The following is a 14,830-nucleotide window of genomic DNA, read 5'->3' as shown; positions in this document are numbered from 1 at the left end:
TTACGTGCGCCATACTCGCATTCTTGAATCTACTTCATATTATATTAAAGTGACCAGTAACTCGTACATTAAATAAACATACATCGTTGAAGATAGGGCTACAAAGCACAAGGTAAAAAAGGACAGACAAATCGATCGAGCCGCGTCATAGGTGACCTTCCCATCGAACTTCACGAGTACAAACCGATCGCAAACCGCTTCATCTAATTTTCATGATCACATCAATTTTGCTTCCACCGCTTACGTATAAACATTCGTCGGGGGAAGCAGCTTGGCACCATAGCGGAGATCGAGAGAGCGAGAGTCGTTGGGATCGAAAACCGCGGCCTGGCGCTGCTCGAGGTAGAGAGCTATCCAAGAGTTAGTCTCACGGCCCTCGTCGAGGGTTCATCTCACTTACGAGTGATTTTGATCATGTCAAACCAGCGAGCTGCATTCTCGTCACTACCGTCCATAGCCTTCAAAATGCCGTCTGTTCCCGGAGCCGCCTTGGGGGGCAAGCTGCGCATCTTCAGCAACATATGCAGAATGTCAGAGAAGCGATCGCCTTGGCTGGCATAGTATGGGGGACGCTTGTCCAGGGGCCACTGCAATGGTATTAGATACAACCGAGACAAAAGACCAATGAAATGACTTACCCGCTGCGCAAAATTCTCGTCATCCCAGGAACGGAATAGCCAGCAAGTTCGCTCAACGCAGTTCAAAAGCAAGAGCGCAACCAGGAATGTCTCGAACCAGCCGCTCTGCTGGCGCTGCAGTAACCTACGTTCCAGGTCATTCATCACAGACTTGCTCAGTTGAGAGGCCCGCTTCTCGGTCGCGGCGCGCAACTGGTTGCAAAGGAGCCCGTAGGATTCGGCGTTGGTAACCTCGTCAATAGGCATGCGGCCGTCATCTGACGGCTGTGCGAGAGAGTGCATCGAGGTGGGTGGCAGGGTTGGGTTGCAGTATGTCTTCCAGCGAAGCTCCGAGTCGACCAGGATGTGCGTTGCAACCCACAACTCCAGGACTCGTTCCAACAAGACGTCCTACATATGTCAGAAATAAGTCGCAATGCGTCAGACGGATGCTTACCTTCTTCTGCTGACTCAACTCCGACGCGAGCATCAGAGTGGACTTGATGATGTCAGAAGTCTCCCGCTCGTAGAAAAAAGGCGCTGTCTTCTTGATGTACATTTCAATCTTTCCAGGAAGGTCATCGGCATCGCTGTCGAGCAAGTAAAGTTCGTGCAGAGGACCCTGGAATTGCGGATCTTCTCCAAGACCTTGAAGCTGAGGATCAAGCGTCGACATCGATGGCTTGTGGCCTTGGAGTCCACTGAAAGTGATATAGACCATACTCTCTTCGAAGTGGGTAACCTCGATGCGGCCGGCATAGTGCTCGAATTTGACTTGATTCTTTATACTGCTGACATCGTGATATGCAAGGGTAGCATGCAAGTTTGCGTTGTAAAGCTCAAATTCCTCTGCAATACGAGTGCGAATGCATGGATGCTTCCAGAGACGAGCGCTCTCAACACTGGCGCAGGTAGTGCAGGGGCTGTCACCGGAGCACGGTTTCTTGAGCATGCGGCAACGGATACAAGCTCCTCGTTTGCGCACTTCTTGCACCTCCCTGCGTCTCGCGGCGGAGAAGCGACCACGCACCTTGGGCTTAGTTGGTTTGGTCGCGTTCCCAAACTCATTGACAAAACCCTTGGCCTGAGAGTTTGGATTCATGGCAATAGGACGAGGGAAGGAGGCCGCACGTTGAGTTGCGGCGGTTAGAGTAGGGTCATGTTCCTGAAGGCTGTCGAAGAGAAGCTGTTCATGACTCGAAAGCTGCTGGTTCCACGGGGATGATCCAAGCTTGGGCAGGCCATCCGACATGAGAGCGTTTGGATCATGATCCATCGGGATGCCCTGAGGGACCATCTCACTAGCCGATGCGGCGATCATAGACAGCTGCGACTGGCGAGCATTGGAGGTGGGATCGGGGGTCAACGAAGGTTCCACCAGCGGAGGGGACGCAGAGGAAGGATGGTCATTCATCGAAGTGCTTGGAAGGGAAGGAATGGCTGTGGCAGCCGAAAGCTGGGGGGTTCCTGTACAATAATCATGTTAGCGCGCGATACCAAAAAAGGGAACGAGATTGACAAAAACGGTGATCCTCGACTAAAACAAAAGAGAAGAATCTTACCAGGCGGTTTGATGTCCTCCTCAATATGCTCTGGCTGAGTAGGATGACCCTGAAAACCTTCGGCCTCGAGCGCCGGGTCAACAACCACAGTCTTACCCCCAACAGTGACAGACTGAGCATATGCAGGGCCGCCCCGTTTGGTCTGGTCGGAGGCGCCGACCTGTCTCGAAGCTTCGGCCAGCACGTTCAGGCCATCAAAATTTTGTCTTGTCGTGTACGGCAGATCAACCGATTTGCCTTTGCCCTGGCCCGCCAGGTTGGGATCCTTGTTCTGATCGCCGTCGGCAAGGTCGGGGAGCTCGTGGAGTCGCAGCAGAACGCGTTGTCTGTCACGTAGCGGGATCGCTTGACACTTCTTCACCAAATGGTTGGTCAAGCTGTCGATGCGACCTTTGGGGAATTTCTCCCCGCAGGCTCTGCACGTGTGTTGGTAACGATTACTGGCGTCCTCGAGCTTTTGACCCCGAATGAAAAACTCGAGGATAAGTTGGTTTGGTTTGCGACCCATGGCGAGGGCGTGTCGACAAGTGTGCGACCGGTCAGGATGACCTCGACAGTAATGATGAACAACAGAAACTATACTCTGAGACTGCAATCAAATAGCTAATTAGTGTCAAGAGACAATACCAATCACGAAAAATCACAGAAAACTGTATGATAGCACAGGATCACTAACTGTTGTGACGCACAGGTGAGACTCAGCCGAGGGGTGGAATCGATGGCAAAAAAAGATCCTCGCGACGTGAGCAACACAAGAGCCTGACCCGTCCTGTGGCAATGCCTACCAGCAGGAAGAGCCTATCAAGATAATAATCTCGTAGAAACAAAGAACAGAAGACTGCTTGGATTGAGATTGAGAGGACGGTAAGAAGACGAGGAGGAGATGGAGGAGTGGGATGGAGCAGCAATAATTCGCGAGGTAGCGGCAAAATGGCTTCTTCACAGGCGGTCTGGGGCCTGCCGCCTGGAAGCTTCACTGTGGCCACTGGGATGTGCTTCACCGCATGCAAGGCGGTGATGATGTCGGTGATGAGGTCGGTCAGTGTCTTTTATTTTTTATTATTGTCGTTTCTCATAGGCATGGATGTTTTAGGCTTGGTCATGGAAAGCATCTATGATGGAGGAGACTTCATAGCGAAATCCAACCACTCGAGTCCCCTCTTTGAGTCTAACTGTTGGCCACTTTTCCCTGTATGGGTTCTTCGCCTCTGCTGTACCATGTACACAGTCCACAGTCCACATACCCCCGAAATAACACGGTATCCAATATCCCAACTCACTGCATAATAGTAGGGATGCATATCCATCTAGTGACCGCCTTTTGTCCTCGAGCTGACAGGCCAAGGCCAAGACCTACATCGGACTCGACAGTAGTACGGACTCGCTATTCCCTATCCTGTCGATTCCGTAAGAAATTACTGGCTCGCTGCATACCTAGGTTCATGAGGTCTGCCTTACGCCAGCTGAAATTCGGTCACCAAGGAAAGTTAGACTGCTTGAATCTTGAGAAGTAAGATAGAAAAAGCAAAAAAAGCAAAAATAGTTCCTATTCAAGAGCTACCTAGGCCTACGTGACATATCATGCTGTCATCCATTCATCAGTCATCGGCCATCAATCATCAATCGTTAATCGCAATTCCGCCTGATACGTCAGCATATGCGATGCTCGGGAGGTCGCCATGGAACCCCCAGAATCTCAAAGATCCGTCTCTCATCGCGTCCCTCAAGCAGCCGGCCTTCGTTTAGCTTCCTCCGTTGCTCTCCACGTAGTACATCTGCATAAAGTCCTCGTTGGTTCAAGCGCATCCCCTTCTTGCTCGCCAGCAGTCTCATGCTCCGGTTGAATATGTCATTCCCAGTGAAATAAATCAGCGCGGCCCCTATTTCTGATCCAGGTACAAATAGAAGATCAATGCGGCGCCAGGTTTTACTGCCAGGCAACACAGACGCTCCGTGCCATTTGGATCCGTCGCCTCGGGAGGTACTGGCGAGACTGACCTGAAGAAAGCCGTCTTGAAAGAGTCGAGGAATCACATTGTCCATCATCACCGCCCTGATCTGCTCAATCGTGGCATCGCCTTTTGTGATGAGCAGATCGATGTCACCTGAGTCGGGCGCCCCACGCCGGTAAGAACCACCGATGATGACCTGCATCCCAGGGTCCGACCTCTGGACCGCCTTTCGGACGATTTCTCCGTGGGCTTCGACTTCACGCCGCGGAATTCGCTGGGCAAAATCGTGGTAGTGTTCCACTCCAACCCGCTGTGATTTCGTCAATGATGCTTTGGTCTTGAGATCATCCAGCGACCTGTAGCCCTGAGCAATCCATCGAGACGCTTGCGATATGCCGGCACCGTAGACCCCCAAGAATTCCTGTAGTATGAGATCTTCGGGTGTATTGTTTGCGTTTTCCAAACGACGCAGCCGGTTAGTAAACACGATCTCCTCGACCTTATCTGCTAAGCGCGGCCCTATGCCGGGGATAGCACGCGCCTGCGCTCTGGTGACGATCTTTTTCGGTTGTCTGCGAAGCGCAGCGATCGCCTTTCGATAGGCCAACGTACGCCACTGATCCGATGTCCTTGTATAGTAGTCCAGCATTTGCTGTAGGACTTCGATGGTCTTACTGTTCGGGTTGTCTAGCTTGGAATTTGAATCATGCTTTTGCATGCAAGCGAATTTCTGCTGCCAGGCCTCTACCAGCTGGTCCTCTTTAGAGGGGTGTCTTTCTTTCTTCCCAGTCGATTCTGTATCGGACGCGTCCGAGGCCTCTGTATCATTTGCTTCGACGGAGCCTTCCTCCAGAGGGTCCAAAGGCTGCAGTTGGGTCAGCAGTCATATTCGTCGATAACGTGTCGACACTCACCAAGTCTTTTACGGCTTTAGCTGCTTCGATCATGTCATCCAAGGCATCTCGCTCGCGGGAAGAGAGTTCTGGGACAGGCTGTTCTTGATGTGCTTCATTCGAGGGCGTCTCGACGGGCTGTTCAAGGGCGTGATCGACAACGCATTGATCTCTGGAGCCCTGAGATGGAGTAGGAGTGACTTGTTGGTTTCGACTTGGTTTCAAGGGTAAAGAAGCGGTCGAAGGCGTCTCGTTTGTGGGGTGTGTCTCTACGGCTTCAGGGCAAGGTGCTCCATGGACGCGGAATCGAACAAGCGTTGTGCTTAGCACAGATTTGAATTTTATACACTCGGAAGGATAACTTTCGTCGAGCAAAGCAACATTGGGCTGCTAAAGTCAGGAAAATATGCAATAGCTGCACAGCTCACAGCATACTCACCGGGAAGGCCTCGAGTTTGAGATGTTTAAGAACATCTTGAAACATCAAACCTTTGTCAACTATCACATGAGTGATATCAGCTTCCCACGTCTTCGCCCAGGTGGCACCGTACTCCTGAGCACGCTGAATCCGTAGGCGCCGAAGAGGCGAGACATTGTTGTTAGGAAAGAAGACTGGCAACACTGTTAGCAGTTGGAGAAATCCTGACTGCATATAGCCAGGTACTCACAGAACACAAGGCCCTTGAAAATCTGCTGCTCTTCAGGAACAGTCCTAGAGGCGGTCACCCGTCTCCGTTTAGATTGCTTGTCGCCTTCTGAACGTCCAGTCAAGGTCCCGGTAGTGTTGGATCTTTTGACCCCGGGCTGCAAGTCATCGCTACCTGGAGCGAGCATCCTGCTATGGGTGCTTGAGTTTGCGATACTGGTCGAAGTAGACTGAGGAGCTGAAGTCGCACGTAGCAGTTTGAAAGGTTGTGTATCTTTGCGACAATTTGAAGAGCAAAGATTGTCACTGTTTCTCGATCGTTTGATAATATGAGACAATTCAATATCAGCCTCATCCTCCGAGTCGTCCGTCAAGCAATCCAGCTGTTCCAGTGCCTTGAAAAAGGCATCTTTGTCCAGAGTCTTCTCTGCCATTCTCTGGCCTGGATGGGGTTTGGTTGCGCAAAACTTTGCGAGAGCGCTCGAGCCATGGATGTGACTGGTGCCGGCTGCCTAACAGATAGCTTTGACTATTGGAGAGTCTACTTTGGTATAAATCGATGTCGTGATGCTGACCATTAGACTTACACGCGGCCGAAGGCAGATACGCGTGTGACAAGCACGAAAGTGCCACCAAGTCACATGACTGGAAATCAATTAAATTACTCTTTAGTCAAACAGCTGTCGGCGATCCAGCAAGCTTGAGATTACCTTAGCCAGTGTGGTTCCAACCATCTTAATTACCACTCATTTAGCCAATTCGGCTTCGATCAGCATGTGGAAGTCATCAATGCGTCTATCATCACTCGCAGACGCATCTCTATTACAAGGTGGCCGCTGCCTCAGCTGTCAACTCCGCAATGTCAGCAGACTGCAGCCATCACTGCGCTACTATGCCACTAGCAGAAGCAAGAGCGGCGACGACGTGAAGCCTGCCACAGCAAGCAAGCCAACCCCGACCGACAAGTTTCAGTTCAAACAGAATGATTCACCATCAGCACCTCAGCCTGGCGATGCGGACTTTGTCCCTCCGGCCCTCGACCGTCCCATCGGCACAGTGATTCCGCCTCAAGAAGGACAAAATACTGGCCTCGACGAGCGATCACTGCAACAAAGACGGGACGATTTCGTCAATTACGATAAACACATAGAGAGGCGCAAGGAATTGTATGAAGCTCCGTCCACCGCTTATCATGTATAGCATACTAATCACGCCGCTATCAACAGAACAAGACAAGTCGCGAAACCATACTTCAGAGAATGGTCCAACATGCGCTACCACGAGGGTAAAACCTTCAGATCGAACCCCCGATTGTTCAAACGAGACAAAGCCCTCTACTTCCCCAACATGTACGGTATCACTCTTGCGTCGCCGAAACAACCGCAAAACACCACCTCGATACTCCGCGGCAAAGTGTCCGTCGTCAATGTCTTCTCAAGCGTCTGGGCAGAGTCGCAGGTTGCGACATTTACGGGCCCAAAGCAGAACCCTGGTCTATGGGAGGCGATGAAGACCGGAAGCGAGCTTGTGCAGAAGGTCGATATCAATCTGGAAGAAAATGCGATGAAGGCTTGGCTTGTTCGTACTTTCATGTGGCGGATGCGGGCCAATCTGCCCAAGGAGCAACATGAACGGTATTTCCTTGTGCGCAAAGGTCTTACGGATGGGTTGAAAGAAGCAATCGGAATGATGAACAGTAAGGTTGGTTATGTCTATCTGCTGGACGAGAACTGTCGCATCCGATGGGCAGGTAGCGGGCCGGCAGAGGAAGGCGAGCTGGAGGGATTGAACAACGGTGTCCGCAAATTAATTCAGGAGAGAAGAATCAGTCTCGAGTCGGAGCTACCTGCTGAAGAGTGGGCGGGAAGAAACCAAGGTGAATCCGCAAGTCTGAAGCCTAGAGTGGTCATGCGGTGAGCCCTGGAGCTATAGCAGTCTGTCTCTGTATGTACATATAAATAAATGTGAAATAGACAACCTGAAACGCCATGGCCATTGTGATTAGTGCTTGCATGCAGAAAAGGAGTACATGAAAACCCAAACGCCGTGCGATATCCGACGAAGAATCAAAGCTGAGCAAGTAATTATAACAGAGAAGTCGGCGGTATATCATCGGAAGAAGAAAACCATCAAGAAACAAAACCCGATGAAAGCTCCCAAGATGATTGCGTCACGTCTCCTCTTCGTACCAATCTTACCGATCAAAGCATTCATTCCCGGTACCTTATTGGCAGCACCGACGATACGGCGATTGATGCTGGCCAGGGTTTCACGTTGTAGCCCAAAACTCTCGTTGATCGCATACGCCTGGCTTAGAACGCCATCTATCATATTATGGCTTTCGTCTATACGCCCGCGCTCCTCGAGCATGTAGTCTGCCTCGGCCGCGGCGGGGTTTGAATTGCGGTAGGCATCAATGTCGGAGCGAACATTGGACAAAAGATTGGCTCGGTCGCGGGACTCTGCGATTGCGGCGTTCAGGCGCTGCAGTTCACGGCGATGATCCTGGAGGACTTCGCGATTGCGGGCCAGATTGCTCTGTTTCAGGGCGGATGCGGTAAGAGTGGCTTCGGAGTCGAGGAGACGGGAGAGCTGGGAGACGAGAGCTTCACGCTGCGATTGAGACCGTGTCAGCAAACATGTCCGTTGGGCGGGGTTCTAGGGACCTGAGAGTACATACCCGTTCAAGAAGATCCTTCAGTTGCGATTCAATCCGTTGTTCTTCTTCTGAGGGTTTCGGAGGCAGCTTCGTCATCGATGCATACTGCGCGTAGGTGTGAAACAGACTCTCGGTCTAGAGACAATACTGTCAACATTTGAACCAGACTAAAACATATTAATAAAGTAGCTTCAGATTTAGTACCTGAGTCTCAAGCGAACGGACTTGCTGCCGAAGCTGAGCCCATCCGGTCCCAGTCGAAGTTGCCATAGTCTGGTTCGGGGTCGGGTCAGAAGCTTCTGTACAAAGTGGTGGTAGTAGTAAACCCGCGCCCCAGAAATGAGAGCAATAAATCGTTGGATCACAGTACTAAGTGCAGCGACGGGTCATCCGGCCGTCCAGGCAGTCATTAATAACACTTCCACAGAGACCAAGAACAATGCCATCATTCGACGATGATCCTCCCGGCCTATCTGACAGCCGGTTGGGGGGTTCCGCCGGGGGCGGCGTCACCCAGCAATCAGCCACAGTCACGTGCCCGCTTAGCCCAGCCGCAGCGTGACCGCACCAACACAGAAAAAAACCCTAGTCCCACAACGAACATCCCAAATTGACCCGGTCCATCTTCAATCCTCACTGTCGACAATACCCGTACGACACGACACGAAGCCGCCCACCATGGTATGTTGAATGCGCAATTTTTGAATTCGGGCTTTTTTGGAAGTCGCTGGGGGTTCGTTATGCTGATGAATTTTAGTCGACATCCAAGGTCAAGGCTGGTCAGCTCTGGGGAAAGAGCAAGGAAGACCTTTCCAAGCAGCTCGAGGAGTTGAAGACCGAGCTCTCCCAGCTCCGTGTCCAGAAGATCACTGCCGGTGCTTCGTCGAAGACTCTGAGAATGTGCGTTTGAACTCGAAACCCTTCCGCATCTGCGATTCTACCTCGGAAAAATAAAACAAGCCCCAAATATGACAAGGAAATTTATTGGAGGAACAACGGAAACAACAGACTGGGAAGAATCGGGGCCTACCAGAATCGCAGATTGCGCAATATACATGAAATGTTTTGGGGATAGGAATGCTGATTTGCTGCGGTTTCTACAGCCACGACGTTCGCAAGTCGATCGCTCGCGTTCTCACCGTCATCAACGCCAACCAGCGCGCCCAGCTCCGTCTGTTCTACAAGAACAAGAAGTACACTCCTCTTGACCTCAGACCCCGCCTCACCCGTGCCCTCCGCCGCAGACTCACCAAGCACGAGGCCACCCTCAAGACGGAGAAGCAGCGCAAGAAGGAGATCCACTTCCCCCAGCGGAAGTACGCCGTCAAGGTATGACCATCGCAATGTGCTCCCGCCTCATATCCATGCGGCCAGGAACCCCCCGCAATCGTGCGGTATATTCAGTTCAAGCCAGCGGAGTGACTAACGAGGAATTTCCCACAGGCCTAAATGAAGACCAACGTCGTTTCTGGATCTGAAATGGAGTTACGGGAAGGTCGTTATAAAAGATGACGAGTTCGACCTTGAAACCTTGCGTGCGTGCGGGGGCTTCGGGTTTCAGCAAAAATCTTTTAAAAGGTTGATTTTGTATCTTAGAGATGTGAGATGCAGGTCAATAATACATGAAGGCTTTACTTGACATGACATGACAATCGCGATTTTTACTTTTTTTTGAACATTTGTTCCCACGGATTTATGGTCTCGATCTGAGCCGGCCTTGTTGGAGGTCATTGCGAGGCCCAACTAGGTTCGATCGGAGTATAGACATACGTAGATACTTCAAGACACGGAGTGGATGTTTTCTGACAACCATCTTTGTCATCGGTACCTTCCGTTTACTCGACATGAAGACAATCTCTCAATCAACTCGAACATGTTCATTAGACTTCATCGCAATTATATACTAACTCGAACCAGCCAATCCAGCAGCCACCAGTGCGGGCGTACGTCCCGTCGCCTGACCGACCGGCGCACCCGACGACTGCGCAGAGCTATACACACTGGGCTCCAGAGTCCACATGCCCCCGCAGACACAAGCTCTTAACAGACCCAGCTTCGCAATCATGCGGAAGGAGAGCAGCGACCGCGGTGGATGCGTGTCGCTAGAGACTTCGCAGCAGCGGACGCACCGCCGCCGACGCTGCTGCACCTGCGTGCTGGATTTCCCGCTCTGGTTTGCATTTGCACCTGCGCCTGCGCTAGGCTCCGGAAGAGCAGATGCAGTAGGCCTACAGGGGATCTTCTTGATGATGTCCACGTCCCGGTTCCGCCGGTACATCTCGGTGCGGCGGTCGTTAGACAGGCCCAGCCAGCTATAGTCACCCATGTAGATCGTCATACGGTCGATCTCCGTTTTGAGCGCGGGGACCGTCTGCCGGAGGATGGTGGACACCGCCGGCACCAGCACGGGAGGCACACGGGCGTTCACCAGGAGTTCCTTCTCGGGGCCTGGGCGTTCGGCGTCGCCGAACCCGGCGCCGTGATAGGCGTGGCGCACGGCCGAGTCCACGCCAGCGAGGAACTTTTCGTATGCGTCGATACGTATGGGTGCGGATTCCAGCGTTTGGTAGATCTCCGCGTAGTAGACGCGGGCATCGCCGCTTAGTGGCGCTGCGGTCGCGTAGCCTGCGTAGATCCCGCGCAAGCCCCGGCAGATGAACCGGAGGAAAGCGCGAGACATGCTTGAAAGGAGGATTATGAGAGGAAGGGAGCTTGTTGATTTTACTGCCGGGAATGGAGGTTAGCATGAGACTAGGTATGTAGAGGCGAAGCACCACGAACACTTTTGTGTAAATGCCTCCTGGTCGCCTGATAGGCTTTCAAAGTCATCTGCGAGATCGAATAGCTCGTTAAGCACGTAGAATGAAAAGTCAAGGGCCCATTTGGTGTTCCCGAGCACCATGCGCAAAACATCTATGCAAACAGAGTACGGTTAGCACAGCTTCGTAATCAACCAACCTAGATAAATCTCACCAGGGTCATGCGGCTCTGTGGCACCGCCTTTGTTGTACTGAAAGAAGAACGCATATAGCACCGACGCATGACGAAGCTGGAGGACGGCCCAAGGTATAGAGGATGCGAAGTTCCGCGGGATGTATTTGTTCTTGAATCCCAGAGCAGCTTGAATACTTAGACAGCGCGGAATGTAAGGATGGTTCATAAGTTTATCCTGCTCTACTGTAAAGTTGCAATTTATAGGCAAAGCACGGTACGCTTCGTTGATGAAGGTGGCTTGTGCCTCTGTATATTGTTAGCGGAAAGGATCATTGCAAAAATCGAAGGATGTGAACTAACCGGGTGTCAGTTGGCGTACAAGAATCAACAGAATGTCGTCTGTATTCACGTCGCTTCCACATCCACGGCAAAAGGCTAGAGTCAGCGCTGCAATAGCAGCGGAATATTTGTCTAGTGTGATATCAGCAAATGCGCCAATTCATGACCTTGCAGTTAAGGTACGTACTCTCATCATGAAGTCCGCCCTCAGCCCCGTAAGAGTGCTCCGTGAGCCTTAGGTGAGTTTGTCCCTCTCCATCAAGCATTACAGCAGCACAAGCGTTTGGTGAGAAACTGATATGAAGACCTGGTGCAAATCCATGAATCAGCGTGGCCGAGGCAATGGGGCCGAAATATTACCGACCTGAAGGCTCTAAGGGGTGGTGAAAGCCCGCCTGAGCCAAGCTGGTTACAGTGTTTGCATCGTCGACACCGTTGAACACAGCCATGGTCTTGGGATCATAGAAGACCACAGAGCCGTCATCATATGTGATAGCGAGCACATTGCCATACTCGATCTGGTCTATCGAGATGGCGTACTTGTCGGAATACACATCATCCAACCGACGCAGCTCCAATTTCGGCTATCTCAATTGTTAACACGGATACAAACAACCTTCACCGTCAAAGTGCTCACCTTGATCTGGGCATTGTTTTTCTTCGAAGGGACGTCATCAAATTTCGGGTGAAGAGTCAATGGACTGGTGTCCAATTGCCACCGTACAATGACGCTTGCAGGACCTTGTTGCTGAGGATGATCCTGCGTGACGTGGAGAGGAGCTGAATAGACGGCAACCACCCAAGGATTTGCCGTTGAGCCCGCTGGGTTATCGAGGGCTGGAAGCACAATATCCAAGCCGGTAAGAGAGTAGAGAGAGTTGGTAAATGAGGGCAAGCCCTGTGCATTATCCCCCGCATTGCGGTTCGTGCCTGGTACGTCGTACTGAGGTTCGACTTTGCAATGGAGGAAGCGGAAGGAAGGGACAGGCCAAGGGGCTGGCGGTTTTTGCTGGCCAGCGTCGTATTGAGTCGGGGTCCAGGCGATGTGAACGCGATAAAGACAGATCTTCTGGCATGCTGAGTGTGTGGCGACGAGGATGCCGCCCTGCGTAGATACCAAGGCCGCATGGGTCAGGAGTCGGTCTGAATAGCCTGTATTTTTGAGTTCTGCAGAGATCTCTGCCCATCTGCTGTCGGGATTCTGATACAACAGTCGAATGATTCCAGACCTGGTCACGCAGACCAGACCTGCCTTATTCACTGGATGGAACGGGCCAATTGGACGACGACGAAATGGCGAGTAGGCCCAGCGTCCCTGCACCTTTGCCGCTTGATAGAAGGAATGCACCTGTCCTGACAGTGAGCCAAGGGTCCAGGAAGATCTCCAGATCGACGAATACGCACCGTGCGTTGGGTGTTCAACCACATCATACCTACTATTTGGGCACCGTCATCATCGGGATCAAAAGCTGCTTGGCGATGACCAGCAATACTATTGAGTGCAATTGAAATTGAGTAGATGGATACCCGTCCTGAAGAATCTGCCACCGCCAGTTCGGCCCCTGGCTCATTCCAGCACAGATGGACCAAGGTGTGTCCTCCATGAGCATCGGTGACTGGCAGCAGGGGGGTTTCGTCGCTGAGGACCCATTTTCCATCTGAGGGCCGACACTGGAGGTGACGGACATTGACTCTCAGACCGTCCTGGGAGATGTATGCGATACATCCGAGTTTTGACCATGCAATCTTCCTGATGTGAGCGTTAGATTTGGTACCATGCTTGTAAACTCGCAAGCTTAAAACATGATACTTACTGACAACAACCTATCAGTCTCATTTCATCTAAGCGTTGTGCAAGACCTCTTGGAGAGGCAGTAGAAGGGGACAAACCCAGCTCGAGGGAGCCGGGCTCTCCAAACAAATCGTCAACATTGATGCCGTCTTCCATGATCAAGGGCATTTTGAACAGGCAATGTGTCTTGATTTACGACAGTATCGATGACAAGGTACAGATTCAGAGAAATGCCAGCACCATCATTATCCTCCAGGCATTAGAAGCGATGGCCTGCGAGACTGGAGAACCCGTTCCAACGTGCGCGATATCCAGACAATCAACTGCACGAAACGACCAAGGATTCTACCTAATCAGGAAAAATTCAACAATGTCATATCAATGAGTTCTTTGCCATGATGATGATTTTTCACCTTATCATTATGCCTGTATCTCACGCTTCTTCTATCAGTAGCATCATTCACAGTTCGTTCTCCACATTAATTCAATAATCAAGCTGATCAGTCATCCGTCATGTGATGTCATGTGGGCCAATCTCCCGGCCAACCGCTCAACCTGCCATGATTGGCGCTTCCGACTGTACATTGAGGGATACAACAAAACCCTTCATAACGTCGGCGAGGTTAGTAGAAAAAGCATCCTTACATTGATCTACAAATTCCATGCGATAGACTACGTGTATTCAAGTTAATAGCGCACATCCGACTACTCTGAGCATGACATATTCTGCGATATGAGGAGAAAACATCCACTGCACCGTCTTATAACAGGCTGTCTACAATGCGGGAGCTTGGTGGATAGTCTCTACTGTCGCAGATTGAAAGACACAAGGAACTCAGTATTCTTGCAACGGAGACGTACAAAGCTCTGTGGATATGTACCTGGGTGCCATTGAAGCCTTCCAACCTGACCTGATATGTCTTGAGCTCTCAAAAGTGTGGCCCCAGGCATTTTATAAGGCTGACCAATGAAACTGCAGGAATCAAGGACGGGAACAATCAGCCTAAAACTCTGCAATAATCATAACAATAATGCATCAATGCCACAAGAATCATCTCATCATAATGTGAATGTGAATTCAGCTGGGAGTGAATGGATGATATGGCTCTCAATTGATGTTATCTAATGCAGCAAGTCTTCAGATGGCTCTATTTGATTTCCATCAAAATTCAGTAGAACAAGTCCCCTATAGTTGTAGTCTTGTAGATACCCTTTCGCTCCGTCTTAGCCACAAGACCCGTCCCTTTCCATTGCCAAAGAACCCTTAAACCGCTACTACGAAGACGATGACGATCTCCATTGCCGTCTGATGATACCTTATATATTGCTATTACTACCAACCCTTCACATCGCCAACAGCCAACAGCAACATTCCTCCTGACATACCACCTGTTGCTCTTCGACCCTCATCAACCCTAACGGCGATTCCATTAGTC

The 14,830-nt window shown here is 51.2% G+C and overlaps 6 protein-coding genes across 6 annotated transcripts; 2 read left to right on the top strand and 4 right to left on the bottom strand.

The window, feature by feature from the left end:
- Window positions 1–240: 240 nt before the first annotated feature.
- Asppvi_002810 (uncharacterized protein) lies at window positions 241–2,687 on the bottom strand (the record flags this gene model as incomplete). The annotated part of the gene is made up of 5 exons (XM_043298790.1): window positions 241–350; window positions 401–587; window positions 639–1,028; window positions 1,075–2,084; window positions 2,180–2,687. The coding sequence occupies 5 exons, from the start codon at window positions 2,685–2,687 to the stop codon at window positions 241–243; spliced, it is 2,205 nt and encodes a 734-aa protein (XP_043154725.1).
- Window positions 2,688–3,829: 1,142 nt separating this feature from the next.
- On the bottom strand, window positions 3,830–6,104 carry Asppvi_002809 (DNA-directed DNA polymerase IV; the record flags this gene model as incomplete). The annotated part of the gene is made up of 4 exons (XM_043298789.1): window positions 3,830–4,996; window positions 5,046–5,411; window positions 5,464–5,636; window positions 5,693–6,104. 4 exons carry the CDS (start codon window positions 6,102–6,104, stop codon window positions 3,830–3,832), a joined length of 2,118 nt encoding a protein of 705 aa, XP_043154724.1.
- Window positions 6,105–6,444: 340 nt separating this feature from the next.
- On the top strand, window positions 6,445–7,587 carry Asppvi_002808 (mitochondrial ATPase complex subunit atp10; the record flags this gene model as incomplete). The annotated part of the gene is made up of 2 exons (XM_043298788.1): window positions 6,445–6,836; window positions 6,897–7,587. 2 exons carry the CDS (start codon window positions 6,445–6,447, stop codon window positions 7,585–7,587), a joined length of 1,083 nt encoding a protein of 360 aa, XP_043154723.1.
- Window positions 7,588–7,779: 192 nt separating this feature from the next.
- Window positions 7,780–8,599, bottom strand: Asppvi_002807 (putative vesicle transport v-SNARE protein Gos1; the record flags this gene model as incomplete). Its single annotated transcript, XM_043298787.1, has 3 exons — window positions 7,780–8,283; window positions 8,351–8,464; window positions 8,534–8,599. The coding sequence occupies 3 exons, from the start codon at window positions 8,597–8,599 to the stop codon at window positions 7,780–7,782; spliced, it is 684 nt and encodes a 227-aa protein (XP_043154722.1).
- A 408-nt stretch (window positions 8,600–9,007) lies between these two features.
- Window positions 9,008–9,664, top strand: Asppvi_002806 (60S ribosomal protein uL29; the record flags this gene model as incomplete). Its single annotated transcript, XM_043298786.1, has 3 exons — window positions 9,008–9,010; window positions 9,087–9,229; window positions 9,433–9,664. The coding sequence occupies 3 exons, from the start codon at window positions 9,008–9,010 to the stop codon at window positions 9,662–9,664; spliced, it is 378 nt and encodes a 125-aa protein (XP_043154721.1).
- Window positions 9,665–10,232: 568 nt separating this feature from the next.
- Window positions 10,233–13,562, bottom strand: Asppvi_002805 (mediator of RNA polymerase II transcription subunit 16; the record flags this gene model as incomplete). Its single annotated transcript, XM_043298785.1, has 9 exons — window positions 10,233–11,053; window positions 11,111–11,242; window positions 11,303–11,569; window positions 11,624–11,734; window positions 11,790–11,909; window positions 11,967–12,186; window positions 12,240–12,950; window positions 13,007–13,352; window positions 13,417–13,562. 9 exons carry the CDS (start codon window positions 13,560–13,562, stop codon window positions 10,233–10,235), a joined length of 2,874 nt encoding a protein of 957 aa, XP_043154720.1.
- Between the last annotated feature and the right edge of the window lie 1,268 nt (window positions 13,563–14,830).

Source organism: Aspergillus pseudoviridinutans (assembly GCF_018340605.1).
Source record: "Aspergillus pseudoviridinutans IFM 55266 DNA, scaffold_2, whole genome shotgun sequence".
NCBI lineage: Eukaryota > Fungi > Ascomycota > Eurotiomycetes > Eurotiales > Aspergillaceae > Aspergillus > Aspergillus pseudoviridinutans.
The sequence above is the reverse complement of the archived record's forward strand: the minus strand, read 5'-3'. Positions and strand labels throughout refer to the sequence as shown.